Source organism: Heterodontus francisci, chromosome 16 (genome assembly GCF_036365525.1).
Source record: "Heterodontus francisci isolate sHetFra1 chromosome 16, sHetFra1.hap1, whole genome shotgun sequence".
NCBI lineage: Eukaryota > Metazoa > Chordata > Chondrichthyes > Heterodontiformes > Heterodontidae > Heterodontus > Heterodontus francisci.
The window spans coordinates 57,453,607-57,478,963 of NC_090386.1; the positions used below are offsets into that span (position 1 = coordinate 57,453,607).

Consider the following 25,357-nt stretch of genomic DNA (forward strand, 5'->3'; position numbering starts at 1 on the left):
AATGTACTATATTACAGTGCAGCTACAAGAACATTAATCTTTAGAATGCAATCTTTAGAAGAAAAATGTTAACTGAAATCTGAGGAATGGAAAATTATTGTACAATATGTGTTATAAAAATTGCTCTACCCTTAAGATTTAGAACTATATTTGAACACACCTACAGAAAATTTTGATTAATATTCTTATCCTAAAATCCCTTTCATTTATTTGAAAGAATACAAAAACTATACAGAGTATTTGCAAAAGTTTTAGTGAAAAGAATGCCTCTCTTGCATTGGCTCCATTCTTACCTCTGATTCTAGTCAGAGTGTCTCTAGGAATGACTTTTTTTCCCATCTCCATAGCCTTTCCTATGTGTTCAACAAAGGGCTACCCTTGGCCTCCTACTCTTCTTTATCTACATGCCCTTGACTGCATCACCCAACAACATGGGGTCTTTTCCCCATGTATGCTGATGGCACCCAGCTCTACCTCTCCATCAACTTGTTTGACCCTTCCAGAGCCTTTGCGTTCTCAGACTGCTTGTCTGATGTCCAATTTGGATGATTTGTAATTTTCTCCAGTCAAAATTTGAGAAGACCAAAGCCATAATCTTTGGCCTCTGCCATAAACTCTGTAACCTCACCATGGATTTCATTCCATCCCCAACCTCTGTCTCAGGTTTAACAAGTAGTTCACAACCTCGGGATCCTATTAGACCCGAAGCTGAGGTTTGAGTGAATTCATTGTCATCTCATGGATTGACCATTCTAATGCGCTCCCAAGCAACCTTCAATTCTCCATAAATGTCAGCTAATCCAAAGCTCTGCTGACCAGTACCTTGCTTACTTACCTTGCAAGCATTCTCTGTATAACTGGCCTTTGGAGTCCTTGTCGTGCTCCCAGGTTTGCAGGACCTCTGTGTTGTAGCCTTAGTTATTCATGGCAGAGTTGCATTTTCCCACTCATTCTTCTGGTCATTAACTATCATTATAAGACTAAATTAGAGAGGATGCAAGAGGACTCGGCCTGGATGAATTGGAGTGCAAGTTAACTTGTAAAACAGTAGGAAACATTTCAGCATGAGACCGATCAAGACCATCACCACGAGAAAGAAAAAGGGCTGCATTTGGGTCATAGTTCTGTAGATGACTGATCCCTCAGTGCAGCATTAAATTGTGAGCCTAGATTATGTATTCAAGGGCTGGATTTTTAAATGCGGTTGGCATCTGGAGGGGAGCCAGGCAACCAATTGAGGCCAATTTTTGGAAATTAAGGGACCTATTAAGGCCTCATTCCTGCACCATTTGGTATTTCCAACCAGGCCAAGGTGGTGGGCTCAGTTGGGGGGGTAGGGGGTTTGCTGTGATGAATCATGCGAGGGAACGCCACCCCCCCCCCCCACACCCCACACTCCCAACGCACAACAGCAACCAGGCCACAGCTGCGGCCACTGGCCGTCCCCTTCAGGATTGTGGCCAGGCAACTGTGGCAATTATGAAAATAAAAAAAACTTACCTGGTCTTCTCCCTCGCAGTGTCTACAGTTCGGCAGCTCCCATCTCAGCTGGAGTGGCTGCCAATCACTGAGTGCTGGAGGGCCTCCCATTGGTCCTCCAGTGTTGGGAGCCCATCCGCCATCCCTGATTAAATGGTGAGCCCACTCCCTGACCTTCAATTGGCTGAGGATTTGAAAATCCACATGGGTGTGGGGGATCCAAAATCAGCCCCCATTTCTGTTTCCCGACCCCTGATTAAAAATGCAGCCCCAAGGATCTAGAGTGGGGCTTCAATCCACAACCTTCGCATTCAGAAGTGAGATTGTTTCCACTGAGCTAAGGCAGAAACCCCATGCTACAGTGATTTACAACATTCAAAAAGCTCCTGGCTAATTACTGAAAGAAGAATATAAAAGTGTTTGTGAGAAAAAAAAGAAAGATGAGACTGCATATAGTTCGCTCCTAATTTGTTTCAAAATTGAGGGCAGATAAGAAGGGCCATATGTTCTCTTCTGGTGCTAACCTGTCTGATTTTAACTCCAGGCAAGAATTGGTGGTGCAAGGACCGAAGTGGGCCTTGTACCATCGAGCTCCCGGAGCATGAGGTCCAGAAGATTTTAAATGGACTTGAAGTGCTGTAACCTGCAAGGCTATGGACCAAGAGCTAGAATGGGAGATTAGGCTGGATAGGTCTTTTTTGGCTGACATGGGCATGATTGGTTGAATGGCCTTCTTCTATGCCATAAATCTCCATGATTCTATGAACTCCCAGGCCTCATTATCATGCCCTGTATCTGACTCCCACCCAAAGCCAGCGGGAATGTTATTACCCCCAGTGGGAAGGAGCCTCTTAGACTTCCACCAACACCATTCCCACCAGAAGGTTGGGAGGTAAAGTAGATCCTTTGGGTGGAATCTTCTCCATTTAGTCCCTGCTGAAAAGGTGGGACCATATTCAGGTCAGGAACCTGATTTCCTAATGGGTGGGCTTTGCTGAGGCTCCTCCCAGAGCATTGGTATAAGCATCCCACTTCTGGGTCATCGACCAATTTGGTCCCAATCCCACAATTCAAAAGTACTTTATTGGCGACAAAGCGCTTTGAGACATCTGGTGGTTGTGGCTATATAAGTGCAAGTTTTTCTTTTTTTCTAACACTGCATTAAGTAAACTTCACATAATGGTTTTCGTGCAGAATCAGTTCAGGGTGAGAATTTGTTAGAAATGGGTTTATTTTCTGTCCATTTGTGGTAGATGTCTGACATTCATGGCAGTATTGGTAATTTGCTTTGTAAATTTCTAGGTCTGTTATTTTCTTCCTGACATTCTTCGAGGTCCATAAAACAAAATGCTGCAGGAGTTGGAAATCTGAAATACAAACTTAGCAGGTTGGAGGGCATCTGTGGAGGAAGGAAAACGTTTTGGTTAATCTCTCAGATATGATCCTTTAACAGAACCATTATTATCACTTCTGCCATTTGATTATTTCCTGTTCTCCACCTAATCACTTTATTTTTTGTTTTCTTGTGCATGTGGTCATTTGATTTTCTTTTTTGTAATTTTCCCCCACCCACTTTTCCCTTTCTTCTGTTCCCAATTATAAACTGTTAATCTGCACCATCTTCTGGTTCTGATGCAAGAGTCATGGACTTGAAACTTTCGCCTAACCTTTTTACCTGTTTCACAGATGCTGCTTGACCTGTTGATTTCTTTCAAGTCTGGTTGGTTATAACACCGAACTGATGTGCTCAGCAATTTCTTCCCTTTGCTATTGCACCAGACGGCTTGAGGGAGACAGTGGCAATTTTCATAAACTGACAGAAACTGGCAGCACAGAAGGAGGCCATTTGGTCCATAGTGCCTGTGCTGGCTCTTTGAAAGTTCCACCTCCTCACTTTTCGTCTGTGACTCTGTAAGTTCCTCATCCTCAAGTACCTGTCCAACTCGCTTTTAAAATTATTTATGGAATTGATTTCCACCATCTTTTCAGGTACAGCGTTACAGATCCCGACATCTCTGAGTGAAAAAAAAATTCTCCTCATCTCCCTGCTAGATCTCTTGCCAACAATTTTAAATCCACAACCTCTGGTTATTGGCCCACTTGCCAGATGAAATTGTATTTATCTATTCTATCAAAAGCTTTCATGATCTTGAAAATCTTTATTGGGTCACCTCCTACCCTTCTCTGCTCCAAGAAAAATTTGAGATGTCAGCTTTGGCTTAGTTGCTTACACTCTGACCTCTGAATTAGAAGGTTATGGGTTCAAGTCTCACTCCAGGACTTAATATAAAAACCAAGACTGACTGCGTAGTACTGAGGGAATGCTGTACTGTCAAAGGTGCTGTTGTTTAGATGGAATGTTAAATAGAGGTTCTGTTTGCTCTCATGTGGATATAAAAAAGATGCCATGGCACTATTTCAAAGAACAGTAGGGGATTTATTCCTGGTGGCCTGGCCAATATTTATCCCTCAATCAACATTCCTAAAATGGATTATCTGGACATTATGCAGGAGCTTGCTGAGTGTAAATTGGCTGCTGTTTTTTTCTACATTACAACAGTTATTACATTTCAAAAGCGCTTCATTGGCTGTAAAACACTTTGGGACATCCAGTGGTCATGAAAGGCACTATGGAAATGCAGGTTTTTCTTTCTTTAGGGCAGTCCCAACTTTTCCAACCTCTCCTCATAACTGAAGTCCCTCATCCCTGCTAACATGAGTACAGTTATGGATCTGATCTGGAACACTCTACCTAAAAAGATGGTAGAAGCCGATTCCGTAAATAATTTTAAAAGCAAGTTGGACAGAAACATGAGGATGATGAACTTAGAGTTACAAACAAAATTGGGGATTTGGAACTAAGCACGACTGCTCTTTCAAAAAGCCAGCACAAACCTGGTGGGTCAAATGCTCTCCTGTGCTGTAAGTTTCTTTGATTCTATGAACACCCTGGTCAACCTCCCATTTCTAAGGCCTTTACATCTTTCCTGAATTGCGGTGTCTCGAATTCTCACCGGTCCTGGATCAAGGCCTTAAACACATGGTCGTCAATGTGGGGCAGCTGCTTCCAGTGAAGAAGCTGCTTTTGAAACAGCTGTACTATTTCAAAGTCTTAAGTGGCTGTTTTGTGTTTTTAAACAGGTGCTGGGCAGGATTATTGCAGCTAATGCTTCATTAGCTGATCTGCTGTACCATACTGAACAAAATGAACATTAACCATCTGTGGTTAACTAAAAAAGTTAAAAATAGTATCAAACTTAAAGAAAAAGCATATAATTGCACAAAGATGGGTGGCAGGTCAGAAGATTGGTCAGAATATAATAAAACAGCAAAGAATGACGAAAAAGATTAATAAGGAGGGAAAAATTCGAGTACGAGAGAAAGCTAGCTAGAAATATAAAATTAGATAGTAAGAGTTTCTACAGATATTTAAAAAAGAAAAGAGTTAACAAAGTGACCATCTGTCCTATAGAAAGTGAGTCTGGGGAATTAATAATGGAAAATAAGAAGATGGCAGATGAATTGAATAGGTATTTTGCATCGATCTTCACTACAGATGATACAAGTAACATCACAGAAATAGCTGTAAATCAGGAAATGAAAGGGAGGGAGGATCAAGACAATTACAATCACCAGGGAAGTGGTACTGAGCAAATTGTTGGAGCTGCAGGCTGTTAAGTCCCCAGGTCCTGATGGGGTTCATCCTAGCTTCATAAAAGAATTGGCTGGTGAGGTAGTTGATGTATTGGTTTTAATTTTTCAAAATTCCCTAGATTCGGGGAAGGTTCCATTAGATTGGAAAATGGTCAATGTAACTCCTTTAGTCAAAAAGGGAGGGAGACAGAAAGCAGGAAACTACAGGCCAGTTAGCTTAACATCTGTCATAGGGAAAATGTTAGAAGTTATTATTAAAGACGTTATAACAGGCTCTTTGAAAAATTCAAGGTAATCAGGCACGTTCAATATGGTTCTGTGAAAGGGAAGTCATGTTTAACCAATTTATTGGAGTCCTTTGAAGAAGTAACGTGCTGTGGATAAAGGGGAACCAGTGGATATACTGTATTTAGATTCGCAGAAGGCATTTGATAACATGCCACATCAAAGGTTATTGTGGAAAATAAAAGCCCATTGTGTATTGGATAACATATTGGCATGGATAGAAGATTGGCTAGCTAACAGGAAAAAGAGAGCAGGCATAAATGGGTCATTTTCTGGTTGGCAAAATGTAACGACTAGTGTGCCACAGTGATCAATGCTGGGGCCTCAACTTTTTGCAATTTATACAAATGACTTGGATGAAGGGACCAAAGGCATAGTTGCTAAATTTGCTGGTGACACAAAGATTGGTAGGAAAGTAAGTTGTGAAGAGGACATAAGGAAGCTACAAAGGGATATAGATAGGTTAAGTGTGTGGGCAAAGATCTGGCAACTGATGTGATTGCACTGGAGAGGGTGCAGAGGAGATTCACCAGGATGTTGCCTGGGCTGGAGCATTTCAGTTATGAAGAGAGACTAGATAGGCTGGGGTTGTTTTCCTTGGAGCAGAGAAGGCTGAGGGGGGACCTGATAGAGGTATACAAAATTATGAGGGGCACTGATAGGATAGATAGGAAGAAACTTTTTCCCTTAGCGGAGGGGTCAATAACCGGGGGCACAGATTTAAGGTAAGGGGCAGAGGTTTAGAGGGGATTTGAGGAAAAGTTTTTTTACGTAGAGAATGGTTGGAATCTGGAAGACACTGCCTGAAGGGTAGAGGCAGGAACCCTCACAACATTTAAGAAGTATTTGGATGAGCACTTGAAATGCCATAGCATACAAGGCTACGGGCCAAGTGCGGGAAAATGGGATTAGATTGATGGGTGCTTGATTGTCGGTGCAGGCGCGTTGGGCTGAGGGGCCGGTTTCTGTGCTGTAGAGCTCTATGACTCTATGGCCGGAATTTTACGCCACCCCAGCGAGTTGGATGGTGGCCTGGGGGTGGCGTAAAATTAAGCGACAGGCTCCGGGAGGCCTAACCATCCCGCTTCCACCTCCGGACAAATTTATGGCGGTCAGGCGGGGTGTGGGGGGAGTGGGGGGAGTGGGAAACGGCCCGCCTGCCCGAGGCCAATCAAGACCCTTAAGTGGCCATTTAACGGCCACTTACGGGCCCTCACTCACCTCCACAAGTATTTTACCCGTGGAAAGCGGGTGTGCTGGGGACGTGAAAGACCGCCCAGCGATAGCTGCTGGCCTTTCCACGCCCCAGTGGGAGGGGGCATGGCAGTCGGGCACAGGGTGCCCGATTGAGGGCTGTCCCCACCTCCCAACCCACCCCCGGGACCCAAGACACCCCCCACTCCTCCCCCAAACGACCACTCCGGCCTCACCAGGGAAGGACTGATCCCCCTGGTGACGCATGCCCCGACTTACCTTCCCTCCTCAATACATGGCGTCGGCTGGGCTGTAGTCCCCTCAGTGGCCACTGCTCCCAGTTTCGCTGCTAAGACTAAGAGCTGCCGGCCCGCTGATTGGCTGTCAGCTCACTGAGGCGGGACCTCATCCCTCAAGTGGCTGGAAGTCCTGCCTTGGGACAATTAAAGCCCGAGAAACCGTAAAATATGGAACGGATCCCTGGGGAGGCGGAAGCGGGTTCGCCACCGACTTTCACGTCAGAGTCCGGCTCCTATCCATCCATTGTAAAATTTCGGCCTATGACTCTATAACTGGAGTATAATGTGGGAAAATGTGAAATTGTTCATTTTGGCAAGAAGAATAAAAAAGAAGCATATTATCTAAATGGTGAGAAATTGCAGAGCTCTGAGATGCAAAGGAATCTGGGTGTCCTAGTGTATGAATCGCAAAAGGTTAGTATGCAGGTACAGCAAGTAATTGGGAAAGCTCATCAAATGTTATTATTTATTGTGAGGGGAATTAAATACAAAAGTAGGTAGGTTATGCTACAGTTATGCAGGGTATTGGCGAGACCACATCTGGAGTACTGTGTACAGTATTGGTCTCCTTATTTAAGGAATGATGTAAATGCATTGGAAGCTGTTCAGAGAAGATTTACTAGATGAATACCTGTAATGGACAGGTTGTCTTATGAGGAAAGGTTGGACAGGCTAGACTTGTATCCACTGGAGTTTAGAAGAGTAAGTGGCTACTTGATTGAAACATTTGGGTTTTGAGTGAAAGAGACGATCCTGAGGCGTCTTGACAGTGTGGATGTGAAAAGGATGTTTCCTCTTGTGGGAGAAGCTAGAACTAGGGATCACTGTTTAAAAATAAGGGGTCGCCCATTTAAGACAGAGATGGAGAGAAATATTTTCTCTCAGAGGGTCTTGGGTTTTTGCAACTCTCTTCCTCAAAAAACGGTGGAAGCAGAGTCTTTGAATATTTTTAAGGCAGAGGTAGATAGATTCTTGATAAGCAAGGGGGTGAAAGGTTATCGAGGGTAGGCAGGAATGTGGAGTTGTGGGTACAATCAGATCAACCATGATGGTGTTGAATGGCAGAGCAGGCTTGAGGGGCTGAATGGCCGACTCCTGCTTCTAATTCATATGTTCGTATGTCCATCTGTAATGTCAAGAAAACATGCTATACCAAATGAGGATTTTTAATTCATTGGTTGGAAACCTACATTAAACTTTTAAGAAGGAGTGGGATCCGACAGTTAACTTTTAAAAAGCTGGCAGCCAAGATGGCCACCACAATTTACATTGAAATACCTCACATTCCAGGACAACAAATTGGAGACACATGTGTAATGAGGTTGCATCCAGGACAATGCCTTATGAATTTGAAATCAGCTAACAGCTTCACTTCGAATGACAAATCATTCAAAGCCATCTTGGAACGTTAACAGTGGAGTCATTCCTCCTGGGGGTGAATGAAAATCCCTAGACTCGAATCTAATTAAATTGCAAATGAGGACACTGGATAATCATGTGACCACCTTCCCATCTGTGGAACAAACTGGCGGTCTTTTACAAAAAGACAAGTCTCTGAGACTTTGAATTAGACAAGCTATGAATGCTAACCAGACAACACCCCAGTGGGGGGGGGGGGGGGGTGTGTGTGTGTGTGTGTGTGTGTGTGTGTGTGTGTGTGTGTGTGTGTGTGTGTGTGTGTGTGTGTGTGTGTGTGTGTGTGTGTGTTTCTCTCTCTCTCCAGATAACATCACAAGTTTGAAACCTGTCTGTGACTGTGGAACATCCAAGCCTATCATTACTACAGACAGAGACACCAGGGAAGAAAGCCACCTACAACTCGGTCTCCAAGAAAAACCCAAACCAGGTGGGCCAGCTGCAAGGTACTTCTACCAGCCAGAGACTTCGGAATCACAACTTCAACTGGAAGACAACTGAATTCCCAGACCCCACAGACTGTATATTATTTTATTTGTTCTGGACTCCAATCCAATGTGTCTGTATGTGTGTGTGTCTCGCGTTCGTGTGAGTGAAAATGTAGTGTAGTTTTATTGTTTGATCTAGATTGGGTTTAGATTTTCTTAAGTACAATAAACTCACCTATTTCTTGTTTAAACTCAAGAAAACCTGTCCGATTGGTTCTTTTCTGATCACAGCAAAGGTAAAAGATAAAACACTCACAGAAGTGGTAAGCACATCAACTGTTTTAAAAGGAATAAACCCTGTTGCGGTCAAACAAGGAGGAGGACAAGAGGGGTGCCTCATGACCCCTCCTCACCTGATCATAATAGTAACAAGAATGAAGGATAAACAGTCTGCTTTGCACCACTGAAATAGCATAAGCGGTACCCAGATAACCCTTCATTACCACAGTCATTTTTAGACTACATTTTTATATTTTTATATGTTTGGCTGAAGGAGTGAATGACCATACAGGTTAAAAAGATCCCAGATTTGATCCTTAGTCTGTGTTAAGTTTGCTGATTTCAGTTGAGGCTACTGTAGAGGTTTTACGTCGTTCTCAGTCTTGCTGTGTGTGAGTGGCCAAAAGCAGCCAGCTTTCCCAGTCCTAAACGCTATCCTGATGGGCGAAAGTGTGTATTGGGCGAGGGCAGAGTTTAAAAATGATTCTCCATGGTTTGCAGATACACTGGACTCCCTGCCAAAGCTCTCACTCGAAAAATGGGCAATGTACTGGAAGACAACCAGGTCCTATGGTACCATACACCAGGAAGGAATCAATACCTTAAGGACAAGAGGGGAGAAAAATATTGGTGGAAAAAGATAAGAATTTTAAAACATATGTTTTGATGGCTTATGAGAAACAACTTTCAGTAGCCAGGAAAGTAAAATTCACAGTAACTTTTAACACAAGTTACAAAACAGTTGCCGCTGTTCTGTCCACGTGACAACTTGGCTTTGATGTTATATCAAATTTTTTTCATCAACATTAAAATAAAATCAATTTTAAAACAGACTTGAAAGCGAACATTAAATGGCCCCTTGGTGGCACTTCATGTGCACAATCAGTCTTAAAATGGATCCATTACTTCTTTTGTGGGAGCACTTAAAATACCTAATTGTAGTCAATTATGGTACTTCCAAAAGTGTGAAAATGGGCCTTTGAATACTTCTTGAAAGCATTGAATGTACTAAACAGCAAAGTTTTGCCTTTTATTTCAACATATAAAAGAAACTGATTTGCGTAATGGAAAGGGCTTCCATACTTGCTGTAAGCTGGTTGGCAGTTACAAGCTATACAAGGGTATGTATAAAAATAGAAACCCGTGTTGATTTTTAGTTATTCTTCTTTCTCCTCCCCCCAAATTCCCTGACTGAGAAGGTGTTTTGTTGCCGGGCACATTAAATGTCAGTCTTGACTCATTCTCTGATTGATTTATTCCTCCCCTCCAATGCCCCTGTGGAGAGATGATTCAGTGCCACTCTCCACTCCTCTCCCACCCTCACAATGTGTCACATTTTTATGGGCAGACTGAATTCAGTGTAGCTGTATTTATTTGGAGAAATTTTCAGTGCCAATCGGCATTTTACATGTGAACCACTCTCCAAAGAGGGGCCAACCTCAGACAGTACTGTACAGTCTGCTACACTGATGGAGCCAGAAAACCAGCTGGGATTCAGATTGGAGCATTTAGATGAGCCTGGTGTGATTGGATTCCAGGCTGCGTTAAGCCTTTGCAACCAATGATGCAAGGTGTGTCTTTTTATCCTGCTGGAAGAATTAACTATATTTATGGTTTATTTACAGCGCATTCTCAAATTTTGGGTTAGGTAAACTTATTTAATTTAGTTTTCTATTAAAAACAATTTGAAATGAAGTTCTGCTCCTGTTGCTTGAGGGTCTTGCTCCTCTATAGAATTGCCTTGGGCTTCAAGTGCTGGTAATGATTTCATTATGCCCCCAAACACCACAGAAACTGACAAGACTTCTTGTGATTCATTTTAATGGGTTCTTTAAAAATGATTTGAATTTTATTGAAAACCACATAAAATCATTAGAGCTTGGAAACAGCTGGACGGAAAATGTTTGTTTCAACGGGAAATAGAATGTCATAAATTATAGCAAGCTGGCACCATAATGACATCACTGGCATGCTTTGGGCATTTTCTAGCTCATGCCAGACTCTGCCGATCAGTGCCAACACAGTCGGGATAGTATGGCATTGACAGATTTATTATTTATGACTGATTTTTAAAGATATTGGGCAGGAAATAAGAAAAAACAAATTCTAACTAAAAGTTACAAAGCACGAAATTAAATTTAGATAAAACTGAGAGATAGTCCTCAAAGCAATTTGCATTCAGTTAATTACTTTTGAAGTGTAATCCCTGTTGCCCTGTAGGTAAATACAGGAGCCCATTTGTGAATAGCAAGATCCCACAAACAACGAATAAGCAGAAACTGAACTGGAGTAGCCATATGAATACCGTGGCTACAAGAGCTGGTCAGAGGCTAGGAATCCTGTGGTGAATAACTCACCTCCTGACTCTGCTAAGCTTGTCCACCATCTGCAAGGCACATGGGTGCAGCTCCATTGGTGTCTAAATTTAATTTCGTGCTTTGTAACTTCTAGTTAGAATTTGTTTTTTCTTATTTCCAGCCCAATATACTTAAAAATCAGACATAAATAATAAATCTTTCAATGCCATACTATCCCAACACTCAAGAAGCTCGACACCATCCAGGACAAAGCAGCCCGCTTGATTGGCATCCCATCCACAAACATTCACTTCCTCCACCACCGACACACAGTGGCAGCAGTGTGTATCATCTACTAGATGCACTGCAGCAATGCACCAAGGTTCCTTAGACAGCACCTTTCAAACCTGCCACCTCTCCCACCTGGAAGGACAAGGGCAGCTGATGCATGGGAACACCACCACCTGCAAGTTCCCCTCCAAGCCACGCACCATCTTGACTTGGAACTATATCGGCGTTCCTTCTTGTCGCTGAGTTAAAATCCTGGAACTCCCTTCCTAATAGCACTGTGGGTGTACCCGTACAAGATGGACTGCAGCAGTTCAAGAAGGCAGCTCACCACCAACTTCTCAAAGGCAATTAGGGATGAGCAATAAATGCTGGCCTAGTCAACGATGCCCACATGTCCCAAACAAATAAAATAAAAACATCTGTTTCTGATGAGGTTTTTTTTGCCAGAACACAAGAAGAACTCAATGCTCTTCTTCAAATAGTGTCATTGGACCCTTTATATCAAATTGAACAGGCAAATGGAACTGTAGTGCAATACCTCATCCAAAATATCTGTGACAATGCAGCATTCCCGCAAACCTGCACTGAAGTATCTACTTGTACGATATGGATTGGGCCTTCAACCCATAACCTTCTTACAGAGGCAGGCGTGCTGACAATAAGCTAAGCTGACACTCTTTGAAGTGATATTGTTGCAAATATGATAGCTTTTATTTAGCTGACTATTAAGTGGCAGATTTTTTTGAAAGCTAACAAAATGACGCGGTTCTTTGTCAAATGAGTAAAACAAAACAAACTTGACTTTTGAGCAGCAACTCTTGGTATTCTCAGGGAAGGTTGAAGGAATCAAGAAAGTTTGACTTTATATTGATGGAAAGAACAGATCAGAGTGAATTGGCAACATGATTTTATCAGAAAGTCCATTCACCAATTTTTCTGCTGCTTCTGGACAATGAAGATGAGCAGCCATGTTACACAGGTCTAGTAACTACGGGAGGGGAGTAGGGCTCAATGTTTCTAACACAGGACGCATTGTAGCATTCAGTTGAGTATCCAGCAGCTTAGCATGTAGTGAACAAGCACGAACAGGAGTGCAGTGTTCCACGACTGCATAGTAGAGTGTGAGAGCTGATGGGCATAAAGTGGAGGGGTTTGCTTCCCAGACACATCTGGTAAGTTTGGCAATCAGGTTACTTTGGGTATTGACTCAGCAGATTCAGTGGGTGGTTTCTGTAGGCTAGTGCCCAGTCAAAGGTAAACCGGGTGAGCATCATGACCATAAAGGATGATAGTGAGTTCACAAGGCACTAACATTGTGCATGTTAAAGACAGAAAACACAGACTTTGTGGCACTTGGTTGAAGGTGCTATTTCAGGCAGTACTTTTCCATAAGTTTTGTAACATTAGGGTATGCGGTTCTCAGGGTGGAAAAGAATTTGAGTCATTTATGTACAGATTAAAAAGGAGTGGTGATCCCTGTACCATTGATTTAGCATTTCCACAAGCTAGTGCAGTCCACCATGTGCACTCTGAAATGTTGGTCTCATGGCAGTAATTCAACCAAGCAAGTGGCCCAATATGGCAGGACACTTGACAGTTTTGCCAGAAGACCAATATACCATACAGTGAAGTTCTCATGAAAGGTCACAGACCTGGAATGTTAACTCTGTTTCTCTCTCCACAGATGCTGCCTGACCTGCTGAGTATTTCCAGCACATTCTGTTTTTATACCATACAGTGTCATAGGTTGTTGTTAGACCAGGGAGTACAACGCCAGTCTTACATTTTTTTTCTGAAAACCATTTCCAGTGATGGTATTTAGGGCAAGTAATTTGCTACAAGTGCTGCAACCATGGTGGAAACTAACTTGGTGTGGGCTCAGGGCAGCATCATGTACTGAAACAATATTCTGGAGAACCAGTCACCAGAACATCTCATAGCAAGCACACAGTGGTAGATTGGTCAGCAGCTTGCAAGTAACTGCAGGTGCTTTTATACCTTAAATAGGTCAACAATTTTTGTTCAGCGCCATACTGCTGGAATACAACTGTCAAGGACCACTTGAGTGAAGAAAAAGTAATAGATAATTGTCTACTAAGATTCTTCAAAACTTCTGGGTTTATATCATCATAGATGGCTGTGGACCAGGCTTCATATTACAGTGAATGGAGTGGGTTCTGTTGATATAAAGGCTGGTAGGGCGATCTTGTTCAGGGTATTTTGTCAAATGTGGCATCATTCATCATGAACTTCTCATTTGTAGACATTGTTGTGGGAGTCTCTTGCCACCTTTAGTAGGTGGGTGCAGGCAGCATTAGCTGACATAGATGATCGGGTCTTCCTGTTGGGTATTGAGCAGCACCCAAGCAAAAGCACCACGCTTTACTGACTCCAGTAAAATTCATCTGTCAGTCTATTAATGGTGGGGGATTTGGCAGTCATGGTTCCATTGACGGTCAAGGGGAGAGGGTGAGGCATTCACTTGTTTGAGATGATCACTACCTGGCATTTATGCGGTGCAGTTGTTACCTGCCACCTGTCAGCATGTTATTCAGGTCCTGCTGTAGGCTGGTATGATCTGATTCATTATTCAAGGAGTTGGGAGTGGAGCTGAACACTGGATCATCAATCAACAACCCCACTCCCTGACCTTATAATGGAAGGAAGGTCATTGTTGAAGCAACAAAAGACAGTCATTGTCCAGTGTCACACTAGGGTGAGATACCAGAGGATGTCTGTGCTTTCAGAACGACACCCAGCATGAACTCACTGCAGTCAAAAAAGAAAAGTTAAGTGCAGAATAACTAGGCGAAAGGAAAGACTGAAACAGGTGCATGGATAAAACGAGAAACATGCGAGCATGCAAACAGATACACGGACAAAGTGGGTTTTCCAAGATTTACATTTGTATTCAGTTTTTCAATTTATAACCTTCCCTCCTAAAAACGCTGCACTTGCAGTTAATACATGGGAGCAACTCTGCCACAGAGAGAAAGTCTTTCTAGCTCTCTCTCTCTCTCTCTGAATGTGTGTGTGTGTGTGTGTGTGTGTGTATCACTGTGTAATTTTGTCTGTGCATTTTTCTCTTTCTATCTGTTTCTCTTTCCATCTGTGTGTGTGATTAGGTGTGAATATGTGTGATTTCTATCGTCCATTGGTGTCTCCATAAGTGTGGTTTCAGCTGACTGCTGGATTATAGTTGGAACTGGGAAGCCTGATCATTTATTTTTTTAAGTCACACTGTTTTTAAAATGCCATACTTCTTGCTTCCAGAGCACAGTCGATCAATTAAAAGAAACACAAGAGAAACACCTCATTTCCATTGCTCAACCATCCTGAATAAAGCAAATAAGCTCCAATATTGCGCAGATTTTGCTAGACAACGACACCTCACACCCTGTCCTGTTAGTTTAGGTGTTAAAAATTTTTGCCCACAAAGTTGCGGGAAATACAAACTGATAACAGCCAGAGAGGTCAATTTGCAACATTAACAATTACCATTCTTTTTCTTTTGGGCCTCCTTATCTCGAGAGACAATGGATACGCGCCTGGAGGTGGTCAGTGGTTTGTGAAGCAGCGCCTGGAGTGGCTATAAAGGCCAATTCTGGAGTGACAGGCTCTTCCACAGGTGCTGCAGAGAAATTTGTTTGTTGGGGCTGTTGCACAGTTGGCTCTCCCCTTGCGCCTCTGTCTTTTTTCCTGCCAACTACTAAGTCTCTTCGACTCGCCACAATTTAGCCCTGTCTTTATGGCTGCCCGCCAGCTCTGGCGAATGCTGGCAACTGACTACCACGACTTGTGATCAATGTCACACGATTTCATGTCGCGTTTGCAGACGTCTTTATAACGGAGACATGGACGGCCGGTGGGTCTGATACCAGTGGCGAGCTCGCTGTACAATGTGTCTTTGGGGATCCTGCCATCTTCCATGCGGCTCACATGGCCAAGCCATCTCAAGCGCCGCTGACTCAGTAGTGTGTATAAGCTGGGGATGTTGGCCGCTTCAAGGACTTCTGTGTTGGAGATATAGTCCTGCCACCTGATGCCAAGTATTCTCCGAAGGCAGCGAAGATGGAATGAATTGAGACGTCGCTCTTGGCTGGCATACGTTGTCCAGGCCTCGCTGCCGTAGAGCAAGGTACTGAGGACACAGGCCTGATACACTCGGACTTTTGTGTTCCGTGTCAGTGCGCCATTTTCCCACACTCTCTTGGCCAGTCTGAACATAGCAGTGGAAGCCTTACCCATGCGCTTGTTGATTTCTGCATCTAGAGACAGGTTACTGGTGATAGTTGAGCCTAGGTAGGTGAACTCTTGAACCACTTCCAGAGCGTGGTCGCCAATATTGATGGATGGAGCATTTCTGACATCCTGCCCCATGATGTTCGTTTTCTTGAGGCTGATGGTTAGGCCAAATTCATTGCAGGCAGACGCAAACCTGTCGATGAGACTCTGCAGGCATTCTTCAGTGTGAGATGTTAAAGCAGCATCGTCAGCAAAGAGGAGTTCTCTGATGAGGACTTTCCGTACTTTACTTACCATATAGTTAAAGATACTAATTACTAGACTTGACTTTGTGGTGAGTTTAATAGGTAGTTCATGTGCAAATGCAGCAACTTTGTGGAAATCATAGGGAGGTAAAGGGAAGGTGTTGTTTTTGTAAAGTAAAAGGCGGAGTGTCGAAAATAATTCAGCAACTTGTGGTGACTCGTAACTCATGGGGTATCTCTTCCTCTCCACAAGTTGCTGGCCAGTTTGTGCATTAATAACGACATGTATAATAGCTGTAGTCAATTGCAATGCCTGTGTTGATTACTGGTGATTGTGGAGCCTAGATATGTGAAGCCGTCAAGCTCCAGCATCACATTATCAATGCTGTTTGAGGGTCAAACCAAACTCTTCACAGGCATGAGAGTCTGTCCATTTGCACGAAGGTGTTCCTTGGTATGGAATGCTAGTGTGGCATCATTAGCTTGGAGCAACTCCCTGATGAGGACTTTGCACACTTTTGTCTTGGATCTCAGGTGGGCAAGGCTGAGCAGCTTTCCATAGGTTCTCGTATGTGTATGCACATTTCTATACCTGCAGCTGCTGTGTCCAAGCTGAGTAAGAGAGTGCGGAACAATTGCAACCTGATGCAGAACACCAAACTATGAGTCTACTAACATGTTTACAAAAGTGCGTTGATGAAAAAATACAGACTCTAGCTGAAGGGTTATAAAAATTAACTTTGCCTTTTTAAAAAATGGACAATACTGCAAAAGATGGCTGCATGTGTATTTGAACATTGCCACACTATCAATTCAGAAGAAAGAGTACCTAATCAGGTTGAGAAGTGTCAATTACACCCATCCTGAAACATTCTTGAATTGAATGGGTACTTCTGAAACAAAGAAAGTGCGAAATAGCCACATCCTGGACCATTGTTGGTCACTACAGGGAAGAAAGTCCCTGTTCCACAGCAGAGGCGAAATGTGAGAAACCTTTAGCTTCAAAGGTTGCTCCCTGAAGAGAGAGAGAGAGAGAGACACCCAGAAAGAAGCATAACCAAAGAGCTTGTTCAGCTAAGAGCTGGGAGAAAATCCAGCAAGCCAGAAGTGAGGCACCCTACTGCAAATTCCACATTTCAACTTACGCAGCAGTAAATTGGAAGTGATCCTCTGTCTTCAAACTGAACTTTCAAATGAGAGAAATCTACAAACACCTCAGGCTTGCAACCAACAAGAACTTGACTTCCAAGAGAATTGAACAGGTTTACCGTGAACTCTGAAACCCTATCTCACTTGAAAACCACTTACCCCTATTCCCCTCTATCTGCCTCTTCGTGTGTGTGTGTGTGTGTGTGTGTGTGTGTGTGTGTGTGTGTGTGTGTGTGTGTGTGTGTGTGTGTGTGTGTGTGTGTGTGTGTGCGCGCACTTGCGAGTGAATGTGTGAGTGGATGCAGTTGCGACAATTTCAGGATAAGGCATATTGCTCAATAAATAATTACTCTTCTGTTTTAAACCTACAAGAAAGCCTGTTGCTGTCTGTTTATTTGACAAATAAAACACAAAGGAGTTAAACCCTAATAACAAAAAATACTTGCTACGGTCAGGTGGGAGTTGAACAGTGGGAACCACCCACATCCCTCACCACATGGCCGTAACAAATTGGGGGCCCGAAGCCAGGATCTGAACCATCAGACAAATGAGAGATTTGGAAAATGGGAGGAAAACTGACCTCTAAAATTGGGGAAAAGTAAACAAACAGGTTTTCTTGTATTCTGTTTTCTCTACGGTGCTAGAAACAAAAGAGATGGCTGCATTTAATGCTAAGGTGTTTGTAGAGCAGGGAGAGATATCCCATGATAAGTTCAATAAATTAAGAATTGAAGATTTAAAAGCTTAGCTTCAGAGGTGGGAATCACTTTCAAACAAAAAGCAAAGAAACCTGAGCTGGTGAAGAGTCTAACTAACTATTTTAAACGTACCCCTGAACCAGAAGAAGAAAGCTGGCTGAGAAGAGCTCCCAGAGAAAAGAGAGGCCAGTGCCTGCTGCACCTTTTCAGCCCACTGCCTTCATCTGAAGCAAGTGTGGCAGAAACATGCCATGCCAGAGTGGGGCTCCTAAGCCCCACCAGGCAATGCTTAACAAAGAGTTGACCACCGAGGTGCAAACCATCATCTCACAAGATAGAAGGCAGCCAGAAACACATGCGTCAAATCAGATGCCAATATTTTTCAGCAAAATATGGGCCATTACTTGAGAAATGTAAATAAGTTTGTTGGTGCGTTACCAGGGAGAACCAAGCAGCAGTACGATATCATGAAGCAGTCAAAGGATAGATTTAAATATTAACATAGGCTATGAATGTGTAACAAACTGGATCCATACAAGAACAAAATTAAATTGAGCGCAGTATAATTAGTTTTCTGTTAATGCTTTTCCAAAACATATAGCTGGGATTTTACCCCAGGTGGACGGGAGCTGGCCATTGACTGAAAAGTCAGTGGCGAGCCTGCTTCCGCCTCACCTGAGGATCTGACCTGTATTTCGCAGGTTGGCGGACTATAATTGGTGTGAGGCGGGACTTCACCCGCTTGAGGTAGGAAGTCCCACCTAATAGAGTTGTCGGCCAATCAGCAAAATTGCCACGTGTAAAATCCACTTCAGGGCCTTGATTGGCCTGGGGTAGGCAGGCTGTTTTACGCCACCACCACCCTACCTAAAGTGGCGGCGGAGGAGGGAGATGGATTGGGAAGGGCTCCCGGACCCTCCCGCTCCATATTAACCCATTCCCCGCCACCAGCCTGCTCTTTGGGGTGGCGTAAAATTCTGTCATAGTTCCCTATAGTTGTGCTTCCTTGTGTGCCTGTTTTATGCAAGCAGTAGTGGCAGGAGACTATTAAAAATCCCATTAATCTGAGCTAGATCTAAACCAGATCTAAACCATGGTCATCAAGGAGGAGGGGGCAATTCAGGTCTTATAACTGTGGTTCTCCAACTCCACAATGAAAATGTAGTTACAAGGAAAATTGTTAAGGAAGTGCATTTTTTATATGGCAATGTGTCCTAGAGAGCAAATGATCAAATATGTTTCAAGCATCACAAATGGAAGAACCTATTGGATACTGAACAACTATTGTAAACAATAGTATACTTTAATCTGAAAATACGTTATAGACTAATTTCAAATTTTCATATCTTACTGAACATTATCCACTCATTAAAATTTATTAGGGAAATATTTTATCTAACTTGTGATCTTCCAGACAATATTTCAACACATCTTGTATATTTAAAAATATTTGAGAATATTTGTTTTGATCAAAATGAGAGATATTCATCTTGGAAAAATTAAACATTTTTGCACAATTTGCATCCAATTTTAGAATTGACCTCTCCAAAGTCTGGGACGTGTTCAGTGCAACAGTCCTTTTACTCTGTCCCAGGACCAGACCTTGAACTCAACCTCAAAAGTGTATTCCCTATTCAATCATTGTGGATTTATCTTTACTAATTTAGAGACCTTTTGTCTTTATGAAGTTCTGTGCTGTGGACTTGTGCTTTCTAGGGAGTGGGTTGAACCTGGCCAAACAAATTTTATTTGTGATTTATAATTATCAGAGAGAGGACACATTTATCTCATGAGTCTAGGCCAGAGAAGGTGAAAGAATACCTGTTCTACAACTCTATTTGTCCAACTTAAATAGAAAAATCTGAAAATTACAAAAGAGTTCCTTCACATATATTTTCCAGAAACATTAAAGTACCCTCAGTAGTGAAGGTACTTACAGCAGACTTGAGACGATCATAAACATTCGTTTCCATGTTATTTATCAGTATATACTGATGTTTGAGGTGAAAGATTGTATGTTTATGCTCCATTTTATATTAAAGCATGGCTATTTAATAGTTAAACATTTGAAATATTTTCCTTTATATTTCTAAATTTGCCATGAGACAGGAATAGTCTTTTTGTTTATGTAATAGAACTTTTAATTATGCCTATTACAAGAGAGTGAAAAGTATTAACCTTAATAACTTGTTCTAAATTGTTCACCTGGGACTAAGCACATAGTTTCAAATGTCATTAAAAGTGACGAGCAACTCCTTTGCTGATTTGGAAGTGGAATATTCCAATTGAATGAATGTTTTGGTCAACTTATCTATTGTCTACAAATTTGAGTAAGTTTAAAATTCAATTCAGCAGGTGAATTTTCTATCATAATACTGTTTCCAAAAAATATCTTTAGTTTCTCATTGAATAATTGCATGGCATATAAAATGTTATACATTAGAAACTTATTTGCGACCCAATTATAGCCACCTAATATAGTCATCTTTTCTGAGATCACCTATTGGTGTTTTTGATAAGCTGTCAACACTTCATAATGTGTTTTCATTTCAGATTCGGTCAGATAAAGACAGGGAGATCCAGATCCGATACAGTATAACTGGGCCTGGCGCAGATCAGCCACCCATGGAGGTCTTCAATATTGATCAGGTTGCTGGTAAAATGCATGTCACAAGACCACTGGATCGAGAGGATATTGCATCTTTTCATGTAAGATACCACCCTTCAGTTTTATTTTTACTTTGTCCACGTCAAGCTACCTTTCATGCTAGTAGAGTAAGAACAGAAAATAATCCTATTTATTGCTACTTAAAAAGGCATACAGCACTTGCATGAAAATTGCTAATTCTTCCAAAAAGTGCTAATTTTAGGAGATTTTATTCTTAAAATAATGCAGTATTTGGGCTAATGTAGAAGACCAGTTTGATTTTTCAAAGTGGTCACAAATGTTGGGTTTCCCATATTCATATTGCAGATGAATGGTGGCATATCTAATGCCTACTAATTTAGACTGTCTTGAAAAATTTGCGAATCAAAATCTATTAATTATTGGTCAGTTTTCTTCAATAGTATCTAACATTATTTCTGGAGAAATTCAAATTGTTAGCGCCTTGCATTTGCGAGTTGATCTTGTGTCCTTCATTGCTTCAATGTCAGTACTTGCAGTTTTCTTCAATTGGATATAAACTAAATAAGAAAGAAATAGCTTGTATTTCTCTGGCACTCAGAAACATGAGAACTAATTTGTGCAGAGCAAGGCCCAACAAACATCAATGAGATAGATGGCCAGATTATCTATCATAGTGATATCATTATTATGCCAGAAATGAGAGTTTTAGATGCAGAGTCTTACGCTTATAGATTTATTAGAGGAAATGATACTCAAACAACATGTGATGCAAAGATGTGGGGAGTCTCATTCCATTTGCTGAACTTGTTGGTTGAGTGGCCAACCCTCGATTTACCTTTACCGCATTATAAGAGTCTGATTATTTTACCCTCAGCTCCAGGTGATTACATCATATATCATCTGTGACTTTAATCCTTATGTTCCATTATGTTCCATTAGCTCAGAATTCCAGGCACTCACTGACTTTATGGTAGAAATCCATGGCTTTCTTTCACAGTGGCGCAGTGGTTAGCACCACAGCCTCATAGCTCCAACGACCCGGGTTCAATTTTGGGTACTGCCTGTGCGGAGTTTGCAAGTTCTCCCTGTGACTGCGTGGGTTTTCGCCGGGTGCTCCGGTTTCCTCCCACAGCCAAAGACTTGCAGGTTGATAGGTAAATTGGCCATTATAAATTGTCCCTAGTATAGGCAGGTGGTAGGGGAATTGAGGGAAGGTGGGGATGTGGTAGGAGTATGGGATTAATGTAGGATTAGTATAAATGGGTGGTTGATGGTCGGCACAGACTTGGTGGGCTGAAGGGCCTGTTTCAGTGCTGTATCTCTAAATAAATAAATAAAAGCTGCATCTAACTACATCTAGAGGAAAGGATAAATGCAACTCCTTATGTAGTAGTAAGACAGATTGATTTAGCAACTAGAAGGATAGAACTGCGAAAGAATACGCAACTTTCTTAATGATTCCGGTTTGTACAAGACATGGAACGGTCTTGATGGTATGAAGTGATCTGGATGCTCCAGATAATGCCTGCATGAGCAGTTTTCTGCAGACATTGGGGTTATTTTGGTGAAAAGGTGAAAACAAGCACTACGTGCGTGCTGTACTATTAAGATACGCCTGTTTAAAGGTTTGGATTTCACATGCAATTTTGGGTCTAATTGCTGCTTACCATAATTTGAACTTGCCTGGACTTACTAAAACCTGCAGGTTTAGCACTCAAGCACTGATGAGAAAATTTTCATGGAGCAGTATATATGGGCTCCTCGCACCAACTTCCACTGGATGTGTGGAGTGTTCCATATGACACATAGTGGTTGGTTTCAGGTTGGCTTATGGACCAAGTCAGAGGATGCACAGGTTCTCTGACACGGCACTGGAGGTTTTGGAAGTCCAGACAAGGAGGGATGACCTGTACCGCAATGGGGAAGGATTCCATCTCGCCCTCCGCTGCCTCTTCTCCTGCAGCAGCTGTGCTGCTCTGGCTGATTTCATGTCCTCCTCTCATTCCACCTCCAGACCAAAGGGGACCCCCGGCAAGAAGCACCCTTTCTTCTGGTGAATCCTATAAGGTGTCCAATAAGGTAGAGTAGCACAGCGCACACTCTCTTTAAGTGAAGTCCTCAGAGAATTTCAAGAACAAATATTGACAGAGTGTTGTTGAAATCTTGACCAACTGTTGCAGGAAGTCTCCAGATGTGTTTCTAAAGACCTCTTCAAACCTTCAAACTTCAGCAGCAAGTGAAGAATGAAAGCTGAGCAGGGCTTTAAGTAGCACTCCATATCCTGATCAATGACTTGTTTCTCCTATTCAGCTGGTTGCTGTTTGGAGATGGTGTTATTTGAGGCAAAGGTGTTATTTGAGGCTTGCGCCACCAAAATGCTGCGCTGAATGAGCACTAGCAGGCAATTTAATTAGCCCTCAGCTCCTTAATGATCCTTTAGGTGGCCAGGACTAGTGCACACTTCAACTCCTTTACCAAGATGGCTAAACATGAACTAAGCCAGCATTGCAGCTCAAGTCCCCATCTTGGCCACTTTGGAGGCTTTTCAGTGCCTAAAGTGTCCAGGGAAAATCACATCCACTATCTATTTTTAATCACTATATGAGTCCTCAGCTCAAAATGGAACCTGAGCACAATCTCACTTGGTATAACTTCTCCAACAGTCTCATCTGAGATACTGCATCTCCAACAGTGCAGTACTCCCTCATTGCACTGGAATGTGAGACTAGATTGCATGCTCAAATCTCTGGAGATGTGCTTGAACCTGCAGACTTCTGACTCAAGCATTGTTTCATGGTATACTGTATAGAATACCTTCCCTTTGCTAATTGTCCTGGAATAAGTTGGTAGTTTTGCAGAGGACTGATGTGCACAAAAGAGGCTCAGACAGAATTAATTTGGTTACAGATCAAAGATAATAAAGGGACTGTTACATTAGCCAGGTTGTATCACAGAACCCCTAACTGTGGGAGGGAAATGAAAGAGGAAATTTATGGGTAGTTCAGGAACATGAATAGGAACAGCAAAGTAATCGTTCTAAAAGATTTTACATTCAAATTGAAGAAAAGGGCCTATGGAACCTATAGGCACAGTAAAAACAAAAGAGAAGGAAAGAGATAAAGGGATAAGGAAAACAAAGATGGAACTATAGAACCATAGAAAAATTACAGCACAGAAGGAGGCCATTCAACTCATTGTGTCTGTGCCGGTCAAAAAAACTAGCTGCCCAATCTAATTACACCTTCTAGCACCTGGTCCATAGCCTTGCAGGTTACAGCACTTCAGGTGCATGTCCAGGTACCTTTTAAAAGAGTTGAGGGTTTCTGCCTCCACCACCTGGCAGTGAATTCCAGACACCCACCACCCTCTGGGTGAAAACGTTTTTCCTCATGTCCCTCTAATCCTTCTACCAATCACTTTAAATCTGTGCCCCCTGGTAATTGACCACTCCGCTAGGGGAAACAGGTCCTTCCTGCATACTCTATCTCGGCCCCTCATAATTTTGTACACCTTAATTAAATCACCCTCAGCCTCCTTTGTTCCAAGGAAATCAACCCTAGTTCATCCAATCTTTCCTCATAGTTGCAACATTCAAGCCCTGGCAACATTCTTGTAAATCTCCTCTGTACTCTCTCCAGAGCAATTATGTCCTTCCTGTAATGTGGTGACCAGAACTGTACGCAATACTCCAGCTGTGGTCTAAACTGTGTTTTATACAGTTCCAGCATTACATCCTTGCTTAGAGTATGAGATAAACTCAAATTATATTTAAAAGAACAATAAAAAACGAGTTGCATTTATTTAGCGTCTTTCACGACTACTGGATATCTCAAAGCATTTTACAGCCAATTTATTACTTTTGAAGTGTAGTCATTGTTGTAATCTAGGAAACTCAATAGCCTATTTGTGCACAGCAAGCTCCCACAAACAATAATGTGATAATGACCAAATAATCCATTTTAATTATGTTGATTGAGGAATAAACATTGGCAGCAACACTGGGGATAACTCTCCTGCTGTTTTTTGAAATAGTGTCATGGGATCTTTTTACATCCACCTGAGAGAACAGATGGGGCCTGGGTTTTACCGTCTCATCTGATAGGTGGCATCTCTGACAGTGGAGCACTCCCTCAGTACTGCACTGGAGTGTCAGCCTTGATTTTTGTGCTCCAGTCCTGGAGTGGGACTTGAGAACATGACCTTCTGACTCAGCGGTGAGAGCACTACCAACTTCGTCTATGAACATACCAGTAAAAAGATATAGGTACAGCTGGAAAGTAGACCAAAGTACTGAAATCTGCCAAGTATGTTAACAAATTATAACTTACTATACAGATGAACCGAGAAACCTAACAAAAGCTGACCACCAGCTTTGAAAAAACTGACCACTCAAAGACAGCCCTCAAACAGGCTGATGATATATAATTACAGTAGGACATGAGCTTGTTTCAGCTTAAGCTTCAGGTGAACCCACCATTCCATCACTTGTGAAGAAATGGCAGGGAGTTTCCTTCACTTCATGCAGACAAATTGAGAGCTATTTGGGACTTGACGGGATACATCTAAGGATCCTGGAGGAAATGGGGAAGAAATGACAGAGGCCTTAAGAATTATATTTCAAGGTTCAATTGAAGCTAGATGTATACTTGAGGATGAGAGAATACCCAATGCAGTACCCATTTTCAACAAAGGAGGCACAGCTCACCCAGTTAATTACAGGCCAGTTAATTTAACATTTGTGGCAGACAATGTTTTGAAATCTTTAATGA

The 25,357-nt window shown here is 42.3% G+C and overlaps 1 protein-coding gene across 3 annotated transcripts in view; it reads left to right on the plus strand.

The window, feature by feature from the left end:
- LOC137378111 (cadherin-4-like) overlaps positions 1–25,357 on the plus strand; it is a 714,047-nt gene that overhangs the window by 560,329 nt on the left and 128,361 nt on the right. For all 3 annotated transcript variants that reach the window (XM_068048209.1, XM_068048211.1, XM_068048210.1), the window contains one exon: positions 20,513–20,668. In XM_068048209.1, the coding sequence (XP_067904310.1) occupies positions 20,513–20,668 (156 nt within the window). The remainder of the gene's footprint in view (positions 1–20,512; positions 20,669–25,357) is intronic.